Source organism: Varroa destructor, unplaced genomic scaffold (assembly GCF_002443255.2).
Source record: "Varroa destructor unplaced genomic scaffold, Vdes_3.0 BEIS01000001.1, whole genome shotgun sequence".
Taxonomy (NCBI): Eukaryota; Metazoa; Arthropoda; class Arachnida; order Mesostigmata; family Varroidae; genus Varroa; species Varroa destructor.
In genome coordinates, this window is record NW_019211454.1 from 4,838,924 (window position 1) to 4,865,689 (window position 26,766).

Here is a 26,766-nt window from a genome sequence, read left to right on the forward strand (position 1 = left end):
GATCATGTTGAAACGTAAAATCGCTGAAACGATGATATCGTCTATCCAAAGATGTCTGCTTGTAGATCCGCCACACAGCATGCGGGGACACGGCGTGCAACCTGCTCACCATAAACTTTGCTGCTACCAGGTGTTTATGAAAATTAACATATTGGTAAGGCAGAAGCTGCAGATTTTCTGTGCATTCACAGTTTCACTACGCGACCCTTAGACCTATTTGGGACCTACAGGGGCAGATTCGGCTCGTCGGCTTGCGTTGCTTCTCCATAGAGTCCTTAGAGTTTTAATGGACGCATTTTCAATCGCCCATATTACGAACTAACGAAGCATGTCTTTTGGCAGTGCGCGGTGCTCCTTTTGCATGTCCTTTCGATTGTCCTAAACAAATCCGTGTTCTTTGACCTTAGTCGCATGCTGCTCTGAGAAGTCTACCATTTGACGTGACCTTCCATATTCCGTAGCTGGCGAGTGGTCAGCGTTGCTGAACTGTCAATTTATGCACTTTGCTTAGTTCTTGCCGAGCTTTTTACCAGTCTGACTAACTTCGGGACGTTCGTACTGACCTGATTGTTATCGCTGTGGGCTAAAGACAATTATAGAGGCCCAAGTGGAAAGGTATGCTGGGTTCGTTGCTGCTATATTCGCCAACCGTCCTATGCGCCCTTCTATTCCCCCGGATTATCTCTCAACCAGTACCCAGTTCGGAAGTTCCTTGAGCGTTGCATCACAGTCAAAGACGACAGCCGCTGATGATGATCGTTATTCGACCTACTCACTTAATTTACTTTCACCTTTTAAAGTAGTTCCGGCGACTTATACTAAATACCTACAGGTTTCTGACTTCAGGCTTCTTAAATGCTGTATAGGTTAGGAATTTACATGCCGCCATTGAACTTTTGCTGACGTTCGGGAGCAGCTTTAAACGCTTGTTTGATTAAACTAGCTAGTATGCTTTTGGCAATATTTTCTTACATTTCTCATGATATGATCCCGTTGCACGAGCTTAAATGCTCTGTATGTCAGATGTACTATTGTATGTGAAACATGTGTATATATATACAACATGTGAAAGATACGATCCTATCTCTATTGCTCAACCTCTGTATATTCTTGTTGATGTTTACATTTAACAGATTCTGATATGGACTTTTCGCTGTTGGCCCTATGAACGCTGTTGGACAAATGAAGTAACCGTGCCTTTTTATTCGAATCTGTCCTAAAAACGCGCTTTTATTAATATGTTTTTGAAGGTTTCTTTTGAGATGCGGCAGCCTACTGCGCGGCGTCTCGCAAAACAGTGCTGATTATTACTAGTACGTTTCGCGCAGTCATATCCAAAACTACATTTTTCATTTCTGGTGTGTTATTACAAGATCACTTAATTATTATTCTAGAGTTCACCTCATTCCTGTCTGCTACCCTTCACTGAATTCGCCTCGCCCTCTAATAATCAATAGATCTATATAATACGTTTGTCTGAGCCACTGTCCATCTTTGTTGGGATTCGATTTCAACGGAAGCTATCCTTTATGCTCGATCTTTTATAGGGCTTTCATAAAAGTTCAACATATGGAGATGGTCCATTGGCTCTAGCCGAATCACAAACATCTCGCATTGGCATAGTTATTTGAACATGTTAAAATCTATCGAGCAGATAGATCAATTGTTACCCACGCTTGTACTCGTAATGCGACATCGGATTCGGAGCTGGAAGCATTTAGCTTTAGAAACATCTGTCCACCGGAACCTTCTTCCAATTGAATACATTCACTACGACTCACAATTGTTTATATATATATATACACACGTATACATATGTATATACGTACATAAATCAGGGTCAAACACAACTTGTTTTTCATGCTGTGTTCATTTTCTTCACTGTGACGTTACTGGGATTTGGCAGCCGCTGATCGACCGAGCGTCACGCTAATTTCGATAGTAGAGCTCTTCTGTACGTAAAGACATTATCGTTCCGTTCGTTTAACGACTTATGCCATCACTGAGTACTTTTCTTATTGGAAATTCATTAGATATATCTAGCCATATGAAAATGTTGGCCAGTTCAATTACGGCTGTCAAAGAAAAAACATTAAAAATATTGTAAAAATAAATTCAAATCGTTAACAATTTCTTAATAGATTCCAATGTATATTTAGATTACCAAATAAAGTATAAAGTTAGTGTATAAATCTAGACAGACGTTACAGGCTCATCAAGATATACCTGAAAAAAAAAGCACACTCGATCACCTGTCATGCGGCTCATTGTACTTGTAGGCTTCTCTTTTGTAGAGCTTAACTTTACATAGCTAAAATACAGGCAAATGTAAGACCCACTATGGCTGGAACCGTCATTACTGCTCTTTGAGTGTGCGTGAGCTATGCTCAAACAAACAAATCAGAAGCGCGGACGACCGATGGCATCAGGGATCATTACCGAGCTCAGCTACCGCTTAATAGGTCCTATTTTGCTTTGAGCTAGTACATGAGCAGATCACCTAAAGTACAACTTACTCCCACCGAGGCGTTCCAATGTGGCTTGATATATTAAACTTTCTTCACCGGGCTACTGCGCCTAGCAGTTGCTTCGATGAGAATCTACGCCTACGCGCGTAAACCGAGCAGCTTCTGTGCCGCTTGTCGGCTTCGAAATGGTGAGGTCCACAAACATGGACATGAAATTCGAGGTCATAGACAGAAGCGTTGGATGGTAGCTTGTTGTTTAATCGAGATCAGTAAATGAAGGGAAGAACGAGAACGTTTGGAAAGATAATGCGTAAGCCAAAAATTGTCAGACCCAATTGGCAACGTCTTCAGTTCGCCTTAGGGCAATAGGAAGGCCTATTAAGGAGCGTAAAAGCGTCAGCTATGTATCGATTGATGAAGCCGATGCTATCAGTCATATATCGGATTCTTTTTCGCAACCCCAATAGGTGTTAGAGAATACCAAGCAGAGCTACTAGTATTTATAGAAACTAATAACCATAAAGATCGATATATTAATATCAGTCAACAGCAACCATTTTAATACTATACGTTTTTCTTATTACCATAGTTATAAACTGATTATTTAGTGAACGCAGGCATAGCAAGGACGGACTCGTCCGACGGACTTAGTCAGAGTCGGCAGTTTTCATTATAACCTTAGTGTCTTACAACTTCTGGCCCTCGGATCTTTTTATCTAGGGCATAAGAAGCCATGAGGTGCGCTAGCTCTGAAAAGTTGATAATAAATAAAAAAGCAAAAAAAAAAAAGAAAAGCTTAATTAAGTAACTTGGCATCGCTGATTCATTCGTTTGATTAGTCAAGCCAAAGTGGCCGTGAGAACTGACACTTGAACAAATTAAAACGCATAGTACCTTAAATTAAAACGCATTGTATCAAAGCCAGTTGCTCAAAGAATAAGAAGTGTTTATGCAGAAAACTTTTTCGGGTCGGCAGAATGCAGGTTTAGAAAGATAAGACGGGCAAACCCATAGCCTTTGTAACGGATCGACTCTACAGTATCAGCTGTCTCGAAGTACTAAATGCACGCACGAAGTCTAGAGTTCCCATTTGATGCTCATAATCGAAACGTTATCTTATTACATATTACTAATTTTTCAATAACGTCAGGTCAAGTTACTCCCAATAACTTTACCCATAGATGTCTGACAGAAGTGTGATGCTGGCATTGCTGCAGGTATATTTTTTTACTTAAATTTTGCAATGGCCGTATATTTTTAGTCGTCCCATAAACATGCCCTAAGTGATTCGAAGCGGCAGTACCAGACATAATATTAGCAACTCTAATTTATAACTTAAAGATAGCGCTTGGATTGTTAGACCGTTATTATGCAATATCTCATTATAAAGGGCTCTAGTACCTTCCCATTGACGTTTACAGCATACAAATTTTCGTCGGTAGGAAATATAAACGCGCTCCGAAAAAACGAAATGTTATACGCAAATAGCTCGTATCCATAAAAACGATGGTTTTTTTTTTACTTGATTTGGTGAATGATCATCAAGTGGGAACGTATCAGATTTATTCAGTTTGGTACCCTTTGTAAAACATATTGGTAAAATAAATCTATATTTGATGATGAAACAAATAAGTTCTAATATTTGGAAGTTGCAAAGCTATGTCTATGAGTCGATTCATTAGTCACTACGTCCTGTTTCTCTAGAAGGTCACTCTCCTGGAGTGGGTTATTTATCCGTGAGAAACTTTTCCGATCAGAAGTTATATACAGTCGTTCGAAACCTGTAGAACGATGTTGTGGGAAATTATGTGATCCTTTGGTCACAATTATGGTACGGAGGAATAATGCGGTGTATCAAGTTTAACTTTTTTGTGTACAACACTATCTGAAAATACTGTAGTGAAAAATATAGTTAGACTGTATTAAAAAATGCAACTTCCTTGGCCTGCTAATAGAGACAAGCTATTTGTGTTTTTTAACAAACTATTTATTGTTGTGTAGACAGGTTCTTACCTATTGGTGACTTTTTGTAGGGTCTAAACATTCTAATATAGATTGAAAAAAAAAAAAAGAAAAACAACAATATAATGCTCTGTCTTGAAGGGCCTTTATTCCAGGCCTGGCTGTCTTTTGGAGTTACGCAGACTTAGAGCAGAAGCGAGGCACTCAACCGAGCACAAACGCATTTCTCAGTAAAGTAATAAAACATTATGTCTAGAAAGATATTTTAGCCGAAAATTGATAAGATTTCCCCTGTGAATATGCTGGCAAAGAAAACCCAAGTGGTATATCGCACATTACCTAACCCAATATCGATTTTTCCGTATCCGCCCGTTTTTAGGTCGACAAAAAAGTACTGATATTACGTAATTGCTTTTTTATTCTGCTTATTTTTTCTGTGTTAGACTAGAGGCGCTTATGTAGTAAACTTAGAGCTGGGTCAACTGTCATCAGTCATGTGAATACGACCCAAATAATATCTATTCTCGAATTTTTCGCATCCTACTTCGACGTACACGAACGAATTTAATCGGAACCACAACAGCACTATCAAAAAAGCAAAATCGAAAACAAAAAAAAAAAAGTTTTTTACTAGAAATGCATGAGCTTGTTTAGCGGAAATCGATCTACAAACCCTCCCCCCATCCCAGCCACGATCGAATCATGTACTTATAACTACTTGAAAACAATCGATGTCGTTGTATATCAATACGTAGTGTCAAAAAGTTATAAACATTAGATGGTTTCATGTGGTACCCTAGGCCTTCTATACGGATTAGGCGCGGTCTGTTTGGAGTGCACCGGAATTGTAACGGCGTATTCTCAGCGGGACCGAGCTTTGCGAGCCCGCCACTGGGGGCGCTGCCGCTTGTTTTCAGTCTTTCCATAGCTGATCGGAAAGGATCGCGCTGACATATCGGCGAGGAAAGCGTATGTCGTCTCGATGGCGTTGTAGCGACGTTGCATGTGCGGCAGAAATCCGCAGAGTGAATGACGCAGCGCCGCTGGCCAACGGCGTGATCAAATGTGAAAGTGTCTGCACTCCTCTGTAATTTCGTAGCCAGAAGGAGGTATGTAATACCGGCGAAAAAGGAACAAGCTGTGGTCGTGCCAAAGAGAAAAGGAACGCTATTGGTTCTGTTTGGTGCTTGCCTATTCCTGCATGCCTGGTGCTTGTTGTTACGCCGTTTTGTGCTTAATGCAAAACGAGGGATAATTTATTCTACTGCGGACGTTCTGATAGCGCACTGGAGTGATTAGTTGTGGGACGTCAAAAGCTAAAGAGCGAAACAAAAATCAGTGGGTATTTAATAACCTGAACTAGATCGATGAGCAGTGAACGCACCTGTTAGCCTTGTTAACGCGCCGTCTTTACGAAGATCTATTATTATTATTGTCGAGGCATAGTTTGATGCGTTGCAGCTCAGCTAGAACAAATGAACCCGGCTATATTTTGATTGATTTTATGAAATAGTGCTGGTTAAGTAGAAGACAAAGCTAGAAATATTGATATAATAAGTAAAACGAACACTCGAGTGTTGAAACAGAGGCGGACTTATTTCGAAAGGAATGCGGAATGTTTTTTTTTTTGTAATTGCAGGCTACGTAGTCCGTCAGGAATAGCTGCCGTTGAGTGTTATTAGGTTACTAGGTCGTTTGTTCGTTTTCTAGTTGAATCTTTGCTCATGGTGAAGCTTATGGTGCACTGTTTAAAAATTCGTTGCTCGACAATCGGTCGTTTTCGTTTGTGGACTTCGGTAAACAAATCACCCTAAACTAGGATTTCGTTAAGTTCAAAACATAGTATTTTTGTCACTTACGTTTTATGAAGATTAAAAAATTGCTACAGCCACTTCCGAATAGGTGTCGCGTGTCTCGCGAAAACTCCACAACTAAAAGTGCTACTCAAGGGTCGGATGCTTGATATACTCGACTAGGCCTTTTGGGTTGAACAAAGACGGTTTAAAAAAAAAAAAGTAATTCTTAGATGAGATATTATTTCTTAGTTATAAGGTCTTCACCATACAAAAACCAAACGTTTTGAGCATCTTCGATTTGTTTGTGATCGTCGAAAAGTCAGTGTTGCAAAATGACTCGTTTTTCACTCAACATATTATTCTTCGGAGCTTGAACTTACGGTAAAATTCGTGATTCTGACAAAACCATGACAATGGCTTTGTGGAGTCAAAAAAAAGGGTTGCTTATTATAGTGAGTGGTTCACAAATGAGAGGTTAAAGAAGCATAGCGATAAACCAAAACCGCCACTATTTTTTGGCTAACTTAATATATGCTTCGAGGAAAAGATCTATACTTACTGAAATGTAAACTTGCATAAACGAATTTTCTTTAAATATAATGATACAGATAAGAAGTGTCGGCAAAAGCAAGCATTACTTTACGCGATGAAGCAAATGTTCACTCGCTCACGTACGCGATACCCTTGGGAAAAGCTTCTAGCTAGAAAGATTTCTACAGCCCAATTTAAAACAGTCGTCTTAGCGAAACGTCACTGAGCTTCACCTCCAAACAAGGCACCATTCCTACCTGACGTCTTGTGAATTCGCGCATTCAGACCAGCTGAGCTTCTCTGAAATCTCACGTACGAAAAGAACATTAGTGAAGTGATAGTAATATTTGGCTATCAGCCGTAAACGGACCATGTTGTAGCAAAGACAGAATTGGTTCGTCTATATCTAAAACTCGGCGCTCAATCCTGAAGTTAAAATGACGCTTGTGTCAGTTGGAACCCGGCGAAGTGAAAATCATATGAGAACTTCTGGCGTAACTTGAGCAAACAATTTTTCTGGTTGTCATTCCACCTATACCCTTCTACGATGCATCGAAGAAGCTTATAGTCCATTAAAGAACGAACGTTTATACTAATTTTATTTGCCCTGCCATCGTCTTCTCTCATTTTCCCTAACAGGAACTTTCTACTAGCGCCATTGGCTGTGGCCTATATGGGTAAAAATGGTTTGCTATGTACAGGATACATCTATTTGAACAAAAGCCGGCTGTAGTCTATATTGGCTTACTGCGGTGACTATTATTTAAGCCCTAATTTTGACAGTAGTTTACAGTGGAGCCGTTTCGACTTGCGTGTCATCATCGGCAGATATACTGTGAGAGAACGAACGGCATGAGGATGAAAGAAACATTTATTTTTTCGTAGTCACGTTTCAATGGCTGGGAGCCTTTATTGTTCCCTGCAGCTGCCTTTGTCAGGCCCGCTGACGTTCCTTTATTATGTTAACGAGACTAAATATGTGACTTTCTGGTGTGTGTACATATCCCTGCAATGGCATCCAAAACGAACAATCATTCCCAAATCGCCTCTATTGAATGTCTTTATTAATAGAGTCACCGACGCTGGATTACATTTCTGGGGCAATTTTGCCTACAGCAAATTGGCGTTGCAACTGAACTTTTCTCACCCTCATTTTTTCGCTCTTAACTAGTCTAAGAGGTTATGGATTCCCGGCAGTAAAAAACATGCGCGCAGGTTTTATATATATATATATATATATATATATATATATATATGTGGAGGATAATTCATTATAATCAGATTATACAAATTAGAATTTACAAGCACGCCAATCAATTGGAAATTATCAAATAATACACAAAATGGTTCTCGTAGAAAGCTGCTGTTTGGCTCGCTCTAGCTCATCGGATTTCCTATGTCCTATTGTATTTAGTTTTAAAAATAATGATTTACGCCATATAAGAAAAGCCGATTTTGCATTCTGTGTAATAAAACGCACCACTTGCCACGCAGTAGGTCTTTGTAGTAGTTGTAGCCCGTAAAAAAGTCATTCTTCACTCAAGGCGTGCATAGAGCGCCAAGCGTTTCCATCGATGCTGCCGACCCCTGTCCCAACGGTTAGCACAGAGAAAGTCAGTATGTAGTACGGTCAATATTCGAGCGCCTCAAGAGATAGCTTTCGACGAACGCGCGTTTGAAGCACACATCTGCTTTAACCGACTCGGTCTTCGCAAAACATGTATTGATCGACCGTTCGCAAACGTCGTTGCCGGGCCAGAGCCGTCGGCACAAACAGAAGAAACAGCTTTGGTCGCGTTTATTGACTGCGCCGCTAACGTCGACATAGTTTCCTCGTGACCCCAAAAAGACCACCGAAGACTTTTACTTCTCGTATCCGAGCCGACGCCAATAGAACTATTGCCGAATCCCGTTGTACCTGGGTTTGGAAGCGACTGCTGGTATATTACTGGGTTATGGAATTGGCGAGGATCGCCTCGACTGTTACCAGTTGAATCGGCTTGCTGAACGCGACCGTTTCACATGTTTACCCTCTTGTGCCGATGGCCACTCACTCGTCGAATGATTCGGCAACCAGTTTCGCTGCAGAGTCGCCCGTTCCTTGCCTCCATTTCGAGCTACGCGTTTGCCATCAACAAGAGCAGATAGTTCTCCTAATTAGATTGGAAAGTTCGTAAAACAAGTTCGAAGCAGGTGATACATCTGCGCGTGTTAAAAAAGAGCTGTAAGTAGGTGCAGTTTCTACTGTGATGTATAATCTTTGATGGCTATTTAGATGACTGCAAGCGTGCTCTTTGTTCCGTATCAGCAGCATGTATACGTTAGAAGTAAGGGGTTACAATGCGTATAATACATTGCTTGGCCATTGCCTTAACTGACAAACTAATGTGTAGTTGAGTAGTCGCTGACGGCTTTGGCGGGCAGCATAGTGCCGTCATGTGTCTTCCTGTCGATGATATGGCTCGTCTGCTGAAGAGGGAAGACCAGCTGCTGGAGCAGGAAACCGATGCCAGATCAGCGGCACCGGCGCCAATTGGGTCAACTACATCTTAATGTTCTTAATGTGGCTGCTTGACGCACCGGCTGACTGGATAGCTATTTCGTAGTGGCCTTTACCGCTAATACTACTCATATGCGCCTCGAACTACTGCCACGGTGAACAGCTGATGTGCACTTGTTCATCTTCTCTTGATGTTTGCTTCAGCTGACGTTCTTCGAGGTCTTCGTCTTGGCACCTTCGTTCCTAGCCCATGCACAAAACGCATCGAAAATATCAAATAGAGACTAAGTACGTTATTTTATTAGCGTCCTATATATGAGAACAGATAATTTTGGGCTATCGCCTGAGGCCTAAACTTCGATAGTAGGATGTTCTATATTCTTTCAATCTATCATATGCTGGAGGCGACGACAAAATTGCCTGGCAGATACAACTGTGTCGCATATGTAATTTGCATTATATTCTATTATAATATCACCTTTTATGTCTAGCTACCCAGTTAAAAGACTTCAGAGATTTCAGCAATTAAACAGATTAGTGGTTTTCTTCTCTAGACAACACCATTCCGTTTAAGTGGCAGCTATACTTCACTGGGTACCCTTCAACGTTACGTAGTACTAACATTTCGACGATTTCCCAGCCGAACAGCAAGAACGGATTAGAAGACAAATTATTCGCCCTACCTCAGATGTCCAATATATCATTATTATTTGCTTTTTTCTTCCTAAGAAGACATTATTAAAAATTGCTATCTGCATACTAAAGTGTGAAACTGTAATAACGTTTGAAGCTCCGCTCTAAGCTCAAGCGTTATCTTTTATCGGGTGTTTGTATTGACGATTGGTCTGCGTCTCGGGGGATGACGAGGCAGGATTGGTGGACAGGTGCGAAGCATGTACATATTGACCGATCCAACGGAGTTAGGCTTCGATTATCTGGCCGCGGTAGATGTTAAAGCGGGCAGTTCCCATCCGAATCATTGGCAGTACAGCATATTTGGTCCGCGTTGTTGGTAGCCGTCTTTTATTGATAATAAAGGTGATTATTTAATGTTCACCCACGTTTATCTTGTAATTTCTTTCTTTATTGTCGCTTCTTTTTTACCCCACCATTACGTATCTGGTCGTCTATATTCGTTATAATAGGTAGCGTAATAGAAGCTGAACGTGCGATAGTAATATGGCGGATAATCTCGGAGCAATACTAATTCACAAGGTTTATCTTCACTAAGACAATGTGCAGGCGTCGATTGTTAGATCGATCATGCTAATGTGCACAATACAATGTGGGAAGTACTGAACGCGTCACGTTGTCGGCCATCTTTCTTTTTCCTTTTTTCTTTAATTCCGTTCCTCTACATCTTCATTGTAAACACAGTGTTAACATAGCGTAGCACTCATGGCGGATAATTGTAACGTCATTGTAATGTGTGACCCACTCGAGTCTGGCACCGATAGGGCGTATCGATTCGACACCATATACGCCATTACCAGCAAAGGTAATATGAATCACTCATGGCATTGTTTAATCCGGCCGGCTAAATAGCTTTAGTTAGTAATCTTTACTCAAATCGCATAGAAAATTCATTACATAATCATCTTACTGAAAAATATGGCCAAACACTGCCGCATAATGTGTTGGGATATAACTGTTCCCGACATGCTCGAATGTGTTGTTTGATTCTAAACGTTGATTTGTGCGCAATAGCAGATTGTTAGAAGCCACCATTTTCAAAAAGGGCCGCCATTACCATTGCCGAATTTTGGCACAGTTACCCAGTGAATTACAACGTTTGTATTCGAAATTGTGCCATTGCAATAGTATCTTTATATTAATTGTCGCTTACGTACGGGTTGGTGCCTAACATGAACTATACTACTACTAAACGTTCTTCGCGTTTTTTTTTTTCTTTCTCTTTTTTTGAGACACCGCTTTCCGCTATCGTCTATTGAAACAGAAATAGAAAAAAACATGTTCTCTAGTAAATTTCACATGTAAAGGTAATCACCGTATTAGTAAATGAAGATTGTTGCGCGCGTCGATGCACGCAGTTGGTGGTGATCTTTATTGCACGAGTTCGTCGGTACGATTCGAGAGGTGGGGCACCCTGCAACGCAGATGATTTGCTGCCAATGAATCGCAGCTCGCTTGCCATTTTCATTATCACATCACGCTATTCCATGTCGTTTCTAGATGCAATCGAATAACCATAGGAAATGATAGAAATAAGGTGAACTAGTTGAAATATCGCAAAATTTGTGAGAACACTTCACAGTAATTCAAAGCAGCAGAGAAAAACACATCGCTGATACACCCTTTTAAGTAAATTCTCTTACGAATAAACTGGTCACATCGAAAAGCTTGCCTTCATGCTATCTTGCACGCGCGCTATAGGCAAATTACCTTAAAGGGACTGATATATGTTAAAAATCTATGTAAAAATGAGCATTATTATGTCGAGCAGAATTCGAAATGATTAGTATTATTGTTATTCTAAGATATGGCGATACGATGTATCGTTCTGCTAGAAAAAGATATCGGACCATGTCGTTCTAGATTGAGTTTGCCTAGAGCTGATGAGATTCGTACTATCTAATAATAAAAACCTCGAATCAAACATTAGTAGGTTTATTTCGGAACTAGGCTCTACCCCAGTCACTTTCGCCAAATTCGACTCGCGTGAGACGTTAGCGTGCTATTATAGGACTAGCGAAATGAACATTCGTCTTCAATAATAACCTCGTGAGACGCTTCAGGGAACAAGACCTCGCCATAATTATAGTTACTGAAGAAGGCTGAAAAACGTCTTGTTCACAAAGGGGGACACTTTTTTACCTGTGAGATAGCGTTAGAACGCTGTCGCTATCGGCTGCTAACATTTCTGCAAGACAAAAAATATGACGATCGTGATATATATATCTACCCCTTCTAATGAAACAACACTGATTCAGGCTGGACCAAATCATAGCAGCTTACGCTGTACAACAGTTTGGAACCTCGAGTTTAATTTCGATGCTGCTACGTATACGACCATGGCCTGTCAACATGACATGTTCTTAGAGAATGGTTGCCTTTGAGCTTCGCATATTGCTCGCCTTTTACTCATAAAAACCCTAAGAGATAAAGTCTCTTAGCGATTTTTCGGGTCTTAGGCTACTTGCCTTTACCGAGAAGCTTTCCGCATTTTAGATTGGCTTGTAGACGTTACAAAAGAAAGAACGACTTCACGGAGGGATCATTGCTGCCCCACTTACCTTCGGGTTTGGGAGGTCGTTCATAATCGAAATGAAATTAAATGAAAAAGGAGCAAAGCTCTGTCTATGACTAAAATCCACGGGCCGAACCAAACGTACGTTGAATTATATGCAACACTATTTTACCAAGTTAAATTATTTGAAGCCGTTTGACTACTCCCGTTTGAAAAGGCAGAAAAAGTAAGAACATAAAAATAGCGGCATAGGTTAAAATAAATAACTGACTTCTGAAATTTATAGCCCGAATTTTTTACACCTTCTTTGAAATGGTCATTGAACCTAGTTATCTTCATAATATGCGAGACAGTAATATTTGGCTACTTGTTGTGAATTAGCGATGGAGGAGCAAATGTAGTACCCATGAATGTCACCACCAAAATTTGCCTATGAAAGCTGGCCCGGGTCTTGTGGTACCATTCTGCATACGTGTTGTAAACTGAACTTGGCACTACTGAAGTAAAAAAAGTCCCTAATTTGAAAAATAAAGGCCAATCTTCACATCAGTAACTGACCTACCTTTTGCTAACTATGAGGCTGTTTGTGTCATGTTCAGCTTTACGTTTCTAATTTTGTTCACAACGATAGATAACCGCTATAGAGGGATGGACCTATTTCCTCAAAAATATAGGACTCTAGAGCAATTGGTTGACACCGAAGACCTAACGCTGTTAAGCGCGTTTTCATCCCTGTCGACCAAATTAAAGGAAATGACCCAGTCACAGAGTTCGCATCTTGTAGGTTAGTTTAGCCAAACGATGGTCATTATTCTTGAGATGTTATCATAAAAATAACAATAATAATGGTGATGATGGGAGAAGTCATACCTGGTTTTGAGGCGGCATTATCACGGAATGCTCGTTAAAAGGCAATTGAGCTGATTCTTCAATAAGACACCATGGGCAAGGTACCACTAATAAGCTATGTAAAAAGTATCATGTAAGAAGAATGTAAATAAAATGGAATTCACAAAATGACCTATGTTTTTCCTCAGTTATAACATGTCGAATGGCTTTTCTGTATCAATGCCTTTTCGTTTAGTGGCAAGGATCAGTTCATAGACGACACATACAAATCATAATAATGTCTGCTCGTGCGTTCTGTTTCAGCTATGCGATAAAACGGCGAGGGGTGAACCGCCACGGCAGCATGGGGTTGAAGAAAAGCTACGGTAAGAGATTTATTCATAGACGCAAACATGGCTCAGCTGTAAACACTTCAATTCTGGCCACAGAATATTGACCAAAAAAAACCAAACGCGTCTTTTTGGCTTAATGAAAGCTACAACTTTTGACGGCTAGCTTCCGCAGACGAGCATCTCATTGACCCTTCCCAGGATACGTAATAAATAGTGGTCTACGCTGGCATGTGATCGTCAGAACTAACGACGAAACTCTGTTTTATCGACGCGAGCACGAATGGCGTATTTCGGCGAGTGCTATTTCTCAGAGGCGTTTGACGGACAAACGGCCCGAATGTTTTAAGGATTAGCTATTATTTGATTAAGGCCTTTGTAACGAAAGCCCCGTTAGGGCAGTGTCCAGCAACATGCGTTTTTCATGTATGTCTTAATCAAGGCGAGTCCTCGACCGCACGCGATCAACACAAAAAGAAACGTTCGATCAGCGTAGATCGGATCTAATCTAGTTATATGATCTAATTCATTTCAAGAGCATGCTTCTTAAACTGAACTTGTTTATTATTCAAGTCCGAAAGTCATCAGAAAATAACACAGTAGGTGAAGTTCTTGCCAACATACTTACTTGCTTGCTTAATTTTAACTTGTTTGCCTTATGTCATGAAGTTTCATCTCTTGATAGCTGTACTGTTGAAGACATCAGGCAGCTTGAGTCCTGCATGCTTTCGATTGGTGTGCAAATTGGCAGCGCAATTTTTATTTGAAATAATAATTCAATTTACGTTGATTTTGCTACACAAATTACAAAACAAGATATTATTACGATTATGATGTAAAAGAAACATCTGCTGGTTCAGACACCGTTAGGGTACAAAAGTTCAAATCTACGTTATAGACTAGAATTTACGAACGTAATGACTAAAGGAGCCCGCTCTGTATACTATGTATGTAAATATCAATATCTAACCGATCAATAGTCTTCGCGAACTCGCGGACCGTTTTAACTCATTATTATATGATACAATCAATAGCAATAGGTTCCTGCCGCGTGGTCTTCACTGACAGTCGATCATAGATCTGAAATTCTTGCAGCACTCCAGGATTTCTTAGGCCAAATGCTATGCGATCTTCTCGAATTCGGTGAACGACAAACAACTATTTGAAGCGATAGTCAATAGCAGAACAGGACAAACCGCAAACGATTCATACAATTAACCTGGCATCCGAATTTACTTCTTTTCTTTCATTTCGCGACGTCCATGATGGCCACGTGGTCAGTGAGCACAGTATATCTAACTGTGCTTTATAATCGTTGTTTTTACTACATCGGATCTTTTTACTACTGAGTAACAGAATCGTTTGTATCAGCGTGACATTGCGAGGCGCGCCAGATCTGCTTCTTCACTGTCTAGCACGAGATGCAAATACAGGTGCAGAGATTACTTTCAACTCATTAACCATTGTAAAAGTTCCCTCCTCCAGGCTGCCAATAGCCGCTAATTATGGTAATCATTTTACCGTTAGAACGCGCTATCGACATCTCTTCTCGCTTTGTTAATATGGCTTTTTTCTGGCGTCATTTCGCACCACTCTTCTTTGAACAGCTCAAGATATTCGTTTAGCTAGTACAGAACTACCTAATTCTAGGTGTTCCCTAAAACGTTCGAGCACCAAAATGGAGAACCTCTAACACAGAAAATCTGTCCTTTATTTTCTAACAGTCTAGAATGATCTTTTTTAAATAAAAAAAAAAAGCACAGCGTTGCTGTGCTGAGCTGAGCTGAGCTGACGCGATCATTTGAGCCAGGGGGCCAGTATCCAGGGGGACTCTTGTATTGTGAGCTAATGCCTGTACAAAAACGCGAAGAGATTCTAGATTGTGGCCTAGATATCAGGTCACGTAGTACACGCGAAATGTACGCACGGCCTTGACTAAAGTGTCGTAATGATGATTCAATCACTTATGTCTAGCCTAAAATGTTAGCGTACGTTAACTTACTGATACTGATACGTAAGTAATTGGTAGAATTGCGTTAACATGCAACCGGATTTTCTGAAAAGCAGAGGGTAACATGTAAGTTGTCAGTCTGATCCCGTTTTACAGACTGGTAGATAATTATGTTAGGTACTAGTTACATCAACTAGTTCTAATTTACATGCCTTATTTTATTTGGTCACCGTTTGTATGTCAATGTATCAAAGTGTTTCGATTCAGGGCTCAGTTCATCCAATAGGTTAGAGCTGTCGGCGAAAGATGTTTAAATGCAACACAATCGGAATATATAGAGACGATAACATTTGAAACGCGCGAACCTACATTATAATTTATTGAGTTCTTGTAGGAGCCCAGCATTTCAAATCATGCTTGCTGATTTTATAATACTGTCGGTTGCTAATTTTTTCCAGTGGTGCTAATCTCCGCGAGTTTGTTGGTAAGTTTCCTTGGCTGCATAGGAATCCTGACGCTTCATCCGCTCTTCCAGACTCTGTTGAGCCATCGTTTACCCCTTAAGCCGGGAAGTGAAAGTTATAACGGGTGGAAGAAAGTGCCATTTCCAATTTACCAACGATTCTATTATTTCAACGTTACCAATCCCGATGAGTTCTTAAATTTCGGTGAAAAACCCGTCTTGGAAGAAGTTGGACCGTATACATGGCGGTAAGTGACGAGACAGTGTAGCATATCTTAATCTAGGCCGATTAATCGACGTGACAAAACAGACAACATTTACGAAGCCACAACAAATAATTTCGAATAATTTTTACGCCAACAAAAATAAGCTTTAAAAAAACCCGCTCACTGGCCTTATTTACCTCGAGAAGCCGTGAATAGAGCGTAATGGAAGTGTTTCGAGACCCTACGTCCTGAAGGTAGATTTAGATTTCTGACGGTAGCTTGCAGTACGAGTGTATCCGCTTAAGGTTTCGACCTTATAGTACCATTGCAGGGACGGTAGTTCTATTAAACTATTAAAGTATGCTGCATATCTGGCCTTTTCCTTATCCTCATTATCCATCCTATTTGAATTACGATATACTTAGCAAAAATAGTCAGCTTTAGTAGTAAGCTTCGTTAACACTGGAGTTTAATCTAGGCTAATTTTGTAGATCCGAATGGGTAAAAGAAGCTGTCGAATGGCACGCAAACGGGACTCTTCAATATCGTGAAAGAAAACGTTTTTGGTTTGATCGAGAACAATCGGCGGGCGACCAAGAAGATGTTATCTTCACAATAAACACACCACTTGTGGTGGGTTATTATGGATTTTTTCTTATCAGTAGACTACATATTTTTAAGCTATTTACTCATTTTGAATGGCTAAAAAAAGCTTTCGTCACTTAAGCGCTCGATTTGACCTGTCTCCAAATTAAAAACAACAAGGGAGTTAAAATTCATTTACTACGTTGATAGTGCAAATGTGTCAGCTCAAGCTGATGAAGATGAAACACCTTCGTACTAGAAATTTATAGCAGTTATGAAAAATATATAAAAAAAAAAAGTCCAGTCTTCACCGTGCTGCAGTCTCTGTATGTAACAGACTTCTATCCTACCACCTTTCTGAATAGTCTTTTGTCTAAGTTGACAGGTAACGTTTACTCGTCTTCTTCTTGTGTATGTGCTTTCGTTGTTTTTGTCTGTTGTATTACAGGCGGCTAGCCAGAAAATCCGAAACGCATCGCCGTTAATCAAATTGGCCTTTTTGATATTTTTAAATGCAGCCAATGAAACGCTGTTTATCAGGCGTTCGATCAGACAGCTTACCTACGAAGGGTGCGTTCATCATATCTAGACGAAGCAAGAAGTTGTTCTAAGTTCCTTCAGTTACTACCAATAATGTAACAATGTTAAAGATCCCTTCAATCAAATTGCACCGCCGGAAATAAACCAAAAGTTTTTACTATATAGTAATGACATTCTTTGTCGCTTCCAGTTATTTAATCGAATATTCCTCTCAAGTAGGTGAATGTTCGGTATGAAAATATTTTGTACGAATCGAAAAATATCAGTTAGTTTTTAATAAAATGTCTATTCGGCTTAACTAATAAAAAAAAAAATAGAAAATCAACGCTACGCACTAATAGGCATATAATGTCCTGTAGATACCCGGACGTTCTCGCCCATATTTCTCACGTGATCGACCCAAATGTCCCGGTGAAGGATGGCCGCTTTGCGTACATGTCGGGCAAAAATGATACCGACGAAGGTCTTTTCAATGTGTACACAGGAAGCGTTGATCTCCGGTACTTCAACAGGATTGACAAGTGGAACGGAAGAACCGAGCTGCCCTGGTGGGAATCCGGAACCCCTTGCGCTAAGCTGCTCGGCACGAGTAAGTCCGCATTGAATCCTGACCCATGTATTATAGCGGTTTTTTTCCTTTTCGTTTATCTAACGGTGTGAACGGCCCGTGCATCGACTAGAAACCTTATCCGAGTTTACTGACTGGGAAATAGTAAACGGATGCGATGGACAGACGAAATGGAATTTGTGATGTCTGTAAGAGTAAGCGTACAGCCAACCAATACGTTATGCAATAAATAAAGACTTCTAGAAATAATATAAAGAGCAACTGCCTTTGAAGTAACATGTTCAGACTCGCGGTGAACGCGAACACTATTTTTGTTCTAGAGCTGTGAAAAATCTCTGATTCTTCCAGTCGAGGTCTCCATCCATATTTCAAAAAACAACTGAATTTTTGGTCGCATCTCAATTTCGAAATTAGAAAGTGTGCTAGCCATTATGTTGCTCTAACTTACATAGTGACACTTGGGCTACATGAGCTTTTATTAACAGAACTTGCAAATGGTTCACAGATGGGGAGCTGGTACATCCAATCGTTTCATCTGACGAACATATCTACTTTTTCAATCCTGTTTTCTGCAAGCCGTGGAGATTAACGCGAGCGCCCGACGTCGATAGTCTAGGAATTACCCTCACACGATTTGTTGCAGGACCCGAGGTTTGAAAAATAACTGCTGTGTTCAGCACCTTGTGTTATTTACTGCTCATTCTAATCAGGAGGCCACACCTGCTGTTTAGGACAACAGCCAAGAAAGTTCCTTTAAAAAAGTCCCTAATCAGTCCTTAATTATGTTACCATTTTTCATGTCATATACATGTGTTACCCTGCATTTAGTTCTTAAACGGTTTTTAGCGAATTACCCATTCCGAAAGCTATTCTGTTATTGTGTGAAATAAGCTTAGCAGATATCAATAACTCTGTCTTTTGTACGGGCAAAACAGAATAATTTAAACAATATAATGTAAAAATATCTAGGAAAACGTGTCGAGGAATAACAAAACTTATTTTAATAAACGGCAGTGCTGAGATTGGCAATAACTGAGTTTAGTTAGCCAACATTCAAGCCCTATATATTTTTAGAACGATAGGAGAGATCATTACCTTAAACATTCCCGACACATAAATAACAGATGAAGATTCGGCTACTTGTTGTGAAGTCTGGCACCTTTAAGTGCGAATAGGTCTCAATATGCAGTGTCATCTTGGCATCACTACGTTCTATTTTCAAAGATTGAATGTTGATTGCTTAATGAAGTCCTATTCACTTAAGTTAACACTTTTGGCACTCATTGACAGGTGCTATTCAACTCATCACGAGAACCGGCTAATCGCTGCTTCGAAACACCGGGTAAATCTCTACCGTCCGGCGGAATGGATCTCTCGCGCTGTCAATTTGGCCTTCCACTCGTGCTCTCCTACCCTCACTTTTATGCCGCAGATTCGAAGTACCTAGAAAAGGTTGAAGGCTTAAGCCCGAACCAAGAACGGCACCAGTTTCAAATCGATATAGAACCGGTAGGTTTTGTATTTTGTATTAGAATCCTTCGTACTGTCAGATTTTGTAATCATTTTTTTACACTAATCTTCACAATGAGAGAGGGCGCGTTCGTTTATGGCCACTGCAGTTTGTTCAGATCTTTACATGCGTGCATCGTTCCTAATATTACAGCGTCTGGGCATAACGTTAGGGCTGTCTGCGAGAGCTCAGATCAACGTCAAATTGGAGCGCGTCGACTTCCTGAAATATTTCCGTTCTGTTCCAGAACTAGTGTTCCCTGTTTTCTGGCAGGATGTTGTGAGTAATTCTTCATAGAACGTAATATAAATAGCAAGTACAACCAGTCTCCTCCGCGCAAGTCATAGACAAGCTGAAAGGTTTGCTTACTCCCTTTCAGTACTCGAAATTCTTTAATAATAATGCGTTTACTAAAATATTTACAACAAATATGGCCATTGTATAATTTCTTCCGTTAGCTAGTTTGCTGTGAAAAAAAATTGCCCAGCAGATTACCATAACCAGCTGGATATCCCAGTAGTAAATAAACACCGGTGTAATATACCTTCTCGTCTTTCATAGATTCGACTAATATTAATTTGCTTTTCCACTGCTAAATTTCCTATTCGCATTGCAGGTCATCGAGCAGACCCCGGCGTTTGCCGACCACATTCGGGTCCTACTGGATAGGCCTTTGTTCTATGCGCAATTTGCTTTCCGGTTCATGACGATGTGCGGGTCATTGGTTGCTCTGGGCGCATACATTTATGTGGTCATTCTGGCTAAAAAGGAATCCAAGGTTAGCAATTGGCTAAATGTCCTCTTGTACTCTGTTTTTTCGAGCTACGACCACCTAGGTAAAAATTTTTCCATTGTCGATTACCTTTATTATGCTTTTCACGCGGTCAGCGTGAGGCAGGTCTTGCATATATATGTATAATCACTTTGTTTACGATATATATCGTTTGTGAAGAAAGAAGAATGGAGACCATATGGCAGTTTAAGAGACTCGGTTTTTTATTTGTAAACGTATTGGCTGTATAATGGACGTACTTGACTAGATCTGAGAGTAAAAAAGCAGACAAGTATAAACGCTTCATATATTCTTATTTTCTACAGATAAATTTCATCTTTCTATCTCAGGCCACTATAGTTCGCTTGCTTTCGCATGCCCATACTAAAACCGAACGTAATATTCTAAGAGCCTGAGTTCCTCTATCATGCTTTGCTTTGGGGAAAACTTACTTCAGTTTCGCCTAGGCCTTAATAAAACGGCTCGGTCACGTTCCATAATCGCGTGTTCAAATATCTTTCAACCGCAGCCTTTTTGTTCATATACAACTTACTCTTTTTTTACCGCCTTGTGACAACTTGATGGCTTGAGCCGTGGTCAGTAATCCTTGTATTTTTTGTTATTATGTTCAATATTTACTTCGATAACGCAGACGAAACTGTGCAAAATAGTTTAATTTTACAATCATAATGTTCTATAGAGTCATTGATTACATTGTAATTAAGCACTGCCCAAGTCCATGTGACTGTGCACTGCCTATTTTTTCTTTTGGCTAAAACTAGCTCTCCAACTGTGGAGTCGTTTCGTTATCAACTAACATCCAATAGGTGAAAGGCGTCTCGTGTAATAACATAGGAACCTGCTGACGCGCGTTCCTTAGAGTGTGTGTGTGTGTGTGTGTGTTTATATGTCAGTTAATCTAGGCTAGGTCCGCCATCACAGCAGGCACGGCTGTGTGTCCTACGAAAAACAACACTCATAAGTTTGTCTTTATATGTCACTGGCTAAATAATCAATGTTAAAATGTGCTTGTAAACTCGTTAGTCGTCCAACAAACAGACATCCCAACAGTGGTTAGTGCTTCTAACGAAAGCGCGACCGTAGTCTTAACAAATACTCATTAACGCGTAAGACAGGGTTTTATTGGGCCTTATTGTTTTCCCCTATATCAGTATAGGCGTTTTGCCTAACACCAACTAAAACGTAGCAATGTGCTCTACGTGCATGCATATATTGTGTACATGCGCGTATTGTTAGTTTCCATACCGTACACATGGTCGTATTCAGTCATTACCCCCATTAAACGATTCAGCCCCACGGTGACGCTACACTTTTCTTCGCCAGAAAGACCGATTCGGTCCTCTTTTGGACGACGAAGAAATCAATGAAGATGAACACGGAGAAGGTGACGTCGCAGAAGACTCCGCTTCGGGACAAAGTCAAGGACATTGATAAAGTCAGCAGAGAAAGGAGTCTGAAGGATAGCAACAACCAGACAAAAGCGATAGCCCCCATTTCGCCGTCAGCGCCTCCGTTGAATAATCAAAAAATACTAGAGTCAGCCTTAGCTGGAGGCCCCCCGAGGTCGGCGAGTGCGTCATCGACTGATGTTGACCAACAATACGCCAAGGACAATGCGCGAACGTGGCATGTAAACATGTTCAGTGCGAATCATGAGAACAAAAGGACCTGTAATATCATCATTCCCAGATAAACTTTCGGTAAATATTCGGTAATTGGTATCATAATTATTGCGAGCTTGTTAAATGTGGATAAATACAAAGTGTTTAAGGGGCTGACCCTCTACTGTACGTAAAGCAGTGGGTACAAAAATATATGCAACCTATTTCCTGTTTTTGAACGCCTGCCACTTACGTTAACTTGGAATCGCGCGAAGTCGGTTTTTTTTACATAACCTGAGCCGCCGGATAATTTTCGAAAGTGGGAATTCTCAGTCTTCACTTAATTTAGCGTCCTCCATTGGCAGCTGGTTGAGTCATGTAGGTCAAACGCAATGAACAATATAAATAAAAACATAATTCTTTATATTTGCAGGTAGAACGGCAATCCGGTAACAAAGCGATTTCTGAAAGCTGGTTTTTCACGGCACAACTGCACAAAACGGCTGATTAGCATATAATGTTATGCTGCTTAGGTTATATGGTTAGATATAATTCTTGATCAGCGCGAACAAAAACCGGTTTCAGCTTTCTACATGTTGCTTCCCTTTAACACTAAATCAATGCCGTAACACAGTTCGTAAGCTGGTATACATAAAGGAAAGAAAGGTTATGCTAACCTTTCAGGCTCCCTACTATTGTGTAGCCGTTGCGCCGTGCGCTTGTCATAGCTAAGAAGAATGTTTGTGATCGTAGCACTCCTTTGTGAATCTGTGATGCTAGTGGCTTGTAGATGGCGTAGGTACACGAGGTCTGATTATAGGATTCTAGATGTACGGGTTACAAAAACATTAAATATCTATTTGATGATGTATGTACGTACATACACATACTCAGTCGTAGCCTATGGCGAGAATGATCGACCTACTTTTTTGCCACCGGCATCCACTAATGAACGCATATAGCTAGCTATTCAGACTCGAACACGAGATACCTCTGCTCGGGAGCAGATCTGACCCGATTTAGATTGTCAGCTTCTCTATACGTTGTAAGTATGCTTGCTTGCTTGCTTGCTTGCTTGTGCTGTGAATAGCAAATAATACTCTACTGAGACGTACATTTGTTTTTTGAAACTGTCTAGAAATTCAGTTGTCTAGGTTTTTCCTTCGGAAATCTCATTTTAGGCTCGCTGTTGCCGTCTGCGTTTCATTACGCAGTACTAATTATCGTACTAACAAACTAACATAATGAATTGATAGTATATAAAAAAAAACCACGATAACTGTTAAGGCCGACCGTATTTTGATACCAAATATAAACAACGTTCGCTTTACTTTGTGCGTAAACAATATAGCAGTGGTTCCTGAGGTCAAATTGTAGATAGTATTTAACGTTGTAGATTCGCTCTCGAGATGTGCCATTGAAAATTGTGTCGAGTTATTGATGCATGTTTTTCCTCCTTTTTTTAATTTTTGCTTTAATTGTTTTCTTCCTGCGCCTGACGGAAGTGATTTGCGCCAACGCTCCCCGTCGAAAATTCCCGCCCGTATATATGCATGGCTATCTCATGTATCCGGTGTGAATACGGCGGGTTCAGAGTACTAACTGGATGTTTTCAGCAGACAGCTAATTCGGCACAAAACGAGGTGATTTAGGTGTCGAAGAGACTAAAGTCTGTAGTTGAACCACTTCATTGTTTAGCTATTCCGCTAGCTAGTTAGCGTGAAGTCATCACTTTTATATAGAAACAGCTCAAATTCCGTCACTGCACATTGAATACACGTCCTTGTTACATCAACGGTTTTATATATGAGCGTGTAATAAACATTAAAGATGTTTGTATTGTTCCATAAACAACGCTGTTCTCATTCATGTCTCAGTAGGTGACAGAAATATTTAAAGCTTTCAGGCTTTTGGCCGACGCCGGGCCTAAAGGGCCTCATCGTTTCCGATGCCATAATCCTCCCTGCACGCTATTAAGGTGCGCACACTCGGCCTATTAGCTAGGCATTTGTAACAATGCCTTGAGGCTTAGGTAAACGATGTCTTGTTTCCCTGAGCTAATTCTGTGTTATGTTTGAGCATTGGTGCACTGCGATTTCTGGGTAGCTGGTGAAGATCTATTGAGGATCGCTCGAAATGATGTCCTAACGGGAAAATCTACTCGACCTTAGCCTATACATGCAACAAAGGTGAAGAGTCTAAGCGAATATGTAGGAGGACGTTGACATAGCTGTGGTCTGAATTGAAACTGTAAGCGTTGCCCACTGTTATGTAGGCATAGTTTCAGACAGTTTGCGTCGCGATACCGGCGGATCCTTTTCTTTTTTCATTTGTAACTGACCCAATGTTCTGCAATACGTACTTAGCAGTTGGGCATTTTGCTAACAGTTTCATGTTGGGTTCAGCTAGGGAACCAAACAAGAAAGTGGTTGCTCTAGCAAATTACGGTGACATCGACCGTTGAAGCTCCGTTCCTATTGACGAATATAACTGTAATGACTGATTGCATTTTTTTCAAAATTAGGACGGTATTACGGCACGTTTTATAAAGTGAGCGTCCTGGTATTCTTGAATATTAGAAGGTCAAGTGCATGCTGCCGTTGATGGTTACTTTTCATTTCACAGTGCCTATTACAGTTCCTTTGCATGAGTCAAACTTATACTTTTCTACTATATAGAATTCCGTGTCTCTTTTTTCTTTTTTTTTTTCGTGTTTTTTTCTCTCCTTTATTCCAATAAGTTACCGTAGCTGAACTAAATCATAGTACTGAAAAACGACTTTATACTTTAAGCAGTTTGAGCAATTCGTTAGGAGCCAGTCCCGACCCAATTGAATTTTTCTTAGAGAATACGAAACAACTCCCTATAGCTAAGATGCCGGCTCCAGTGTTAAAGCAGCAGCGTGAAGTGCTTACGTTACATTGACAGCGTTCTCCTCGGTCTTCAAAAAAAAACTGTTTGTGTCGGGCGCGTTTATTGCTTTGCAGATCTTTCTCTCGAAACTTTGTTAGCTAACCTAATATCGTTCTAGTAAAAATCATAATTTTCTAACATAATGATAAACAGCGATACGCAATTTTGACGCTGCATCTCTTATAATGGTTGATGTATCTACTGTTTGGCCGAATAATAATAATAATAATAGTTCAACCACGTCAGGCGGAAAAAAGGGTTATGTTCAACGAAATACTTGATTTTCTAGTCTTTGTGACGGTATGTTCTTACTCTAGATGCAAGTAGTAGGTCCTGTTGGTTGACCATCTTATATTTAAGTTCGTATCGTATAATAGACAATCTTAATAAAGGGCATCTGTGAAAAATGCCTTCAACTGAATTGCAATTTCAAAGTTACGTTACCGATGAATGGCGCTTTCCAGTTAGTGAAATATATATGCTTGCCTGACTACTTGCATCAAGTATCATCAACGCCATATTTTAATAGCTAATAAATACGAAATAGTGTTGTAAAAATCCCATATAGATCGAGCAAGGCTCACTTCACTTAAATCCTCTAGTGGGAGCAGGCCCTGAGTGCCTTGCCTAAGGGTTGACCCTAAGGAATTATTTACACTATGAAAATAATCAAAGGCATTGAAAAAATTGTTATCATCCTTAACCTCAGTAGGGTACCTACCTCAGTAGGGTATATATGAAGGCTGAATTTCGAGTGATATAGTAGTGTAAGATGGATCACTCTATCTATACAGTACAGGAAGTACATAATAGCTAACGTACTTTGGATCCTCTTCTCATACCTTACCTCGGATCAGGTGGTACGAAAGAAAACAATAAGTTGTAACTTGGAAGATATGCGATTTACTCTGCAATGGACTCCGTGGTTGTTTTCAGACAGTAAATCTTAAAGTACAAAATACACAAACGAGCCAAATTGCTAGCTATTTTTAGCGTGTAGAGGATATAGGCTTGAAATTTTTTGGTCGTCTCACCGAACAGATGCTAAAATATGAATGAGCGTTTTGTATCCTTAGATATAAGCTGTATAATACAGTAATATATAAAGGCCATTAAATACGTGTTTGTGGTTTAAAATTGTGATTCTTCTTCAATAAAGTTCTTTGTCGGTAGTTTTCATATTTTACAAGCTCTTGATGCAAAGTATTGCTATGGAAAGTACGTGTAACGGTAAACTTCAGATCCTGTTGCTTACAATATACAGTACAACCGCTGTGTAAATAAAGAAGTATCTGTTTAACCCGTGAAATAATTTCCAACAGCTTTAGGTAGTTCGAACCGGTAGGTGACCAGCGACCATTTAGCCCAGCAACATATGACTGGCACCGATTTCGCTAGTAGGTTTTGTCTCATTTTCACTCGTGCACTCCAAATGTATTTACTCTCAACTACGTTCCACTTGCATGTAAATGAAGACGTCTCGAAGACTTCATTAGGAAAAATAAAAAACGTTACTGATACAAACTGTGAAGACGTTACGTTGTTGGTCAGATGCTAGCTGCTGTAATACTCTTGTCAGATAGCATTGCAAACATTTAAACATATGGCGCACTAAGCTCTATGCACTATTTTACTCCGTACATAATAACCGCTTCACGAGCCTGGCTAAAGCTAATGTCATAACATGATTCCTGGAATAAAATATTTACGAGACTATTCAAGACCCGTCAATAGTTGCATTATACATTATACACCATTATTGCTGCTATTCTTTAATTATTTACTGAGTTTGACAGGCCAGCGATTGAACTTGTGGGCAGTGAGGCGAATAACCCAGGTCACAACGTTGCCTACACCCAGTAAAAGCTTCGTATTATGCCGTTCGTAAAACTTCGCATAAATAATTGTGAAAAGCGTGCGCTACTGCAGCCATTTTACACAAATTATCTTTGAGAACTCGCCAGCGAAAGTGGGTCAGTGCCGTCACAACCCT

The 26,766-nt window shown here is 40.2% G+C and overlaps 1 protein-coding gene and 1 long non-coding RNA gene across 7 annotated transcripts; one reads left to right on the forward strand and one right to left on the reverse strand.

Annotated features, from left to right (window-relative positions):
• Positions 1 to 5,397: 5,397 nt before the first annotated feature.
• Positions 5,398 to 26,073, forward strand: LOC111247683 (lysosome membrane protein 2-like). 6 transcript variants are annotated; one of them, XM_086978020.1, is made up of 12 exons: positions 5,398 to 5,539; positions 13,618 to 13,679; positions 16,053 to 16,305; positions 16,755 to 16,896; positions 17,297 to 17,418; positions 17,748 to 17,977; positions 18,462 to 18,607; positions 19,247 to 19,465; positions 19,620 to 19,745; positions 20,083 to 20,244; positions 21,551 to 21,959; positions 22,294 to 26,073. In XM_086978020.1, the coding sequence occupies exons 2-11, from the start codon at positions 13,658 to 13,660 to the stop codon at positions 21,950 to 21,952; spliced, it is 1,824 nt and encodes a 607-aa protein (XP_086834146.1). In that variant the 5' UTR covers positions 5,398 to 5,539; positions 13,618 to 13,657; the 3' UTR covers positions 21,953 to 21,959; positions 22,294 to 26,073. The 6 variants fall into 6 exon arrangements, with proteins under 6 accessions (XP_086834146.1, XP_022654670.1, XP_022654693.1 ...); XM_022798935.2 differs by having other exon boundaries at positions 21,587 to 21,959; XM_086978021.1 differs by lacking the exon at positions 5,398 to 5,539 and adding an exon at positions 5,627 to 5,768.
• On the reverse strand, positions 7,792 to 13,688 carry LOC111247707 (uncharacterized). The gene is made up of 3 exons (XR_015319511.1): positions 13,336 to 13,688; positions 11,266 to 11,364; positions 7,792 to 9,500 (listed from the first exon to the last, which is right to left on the reverse strand). It is a non-coding gene; the product is annotated as an uncharacterized LOC111247707 (long non-coding RNA).
• Positions 26,074 to 26,766: the final 693 nt, after the last annotated feature.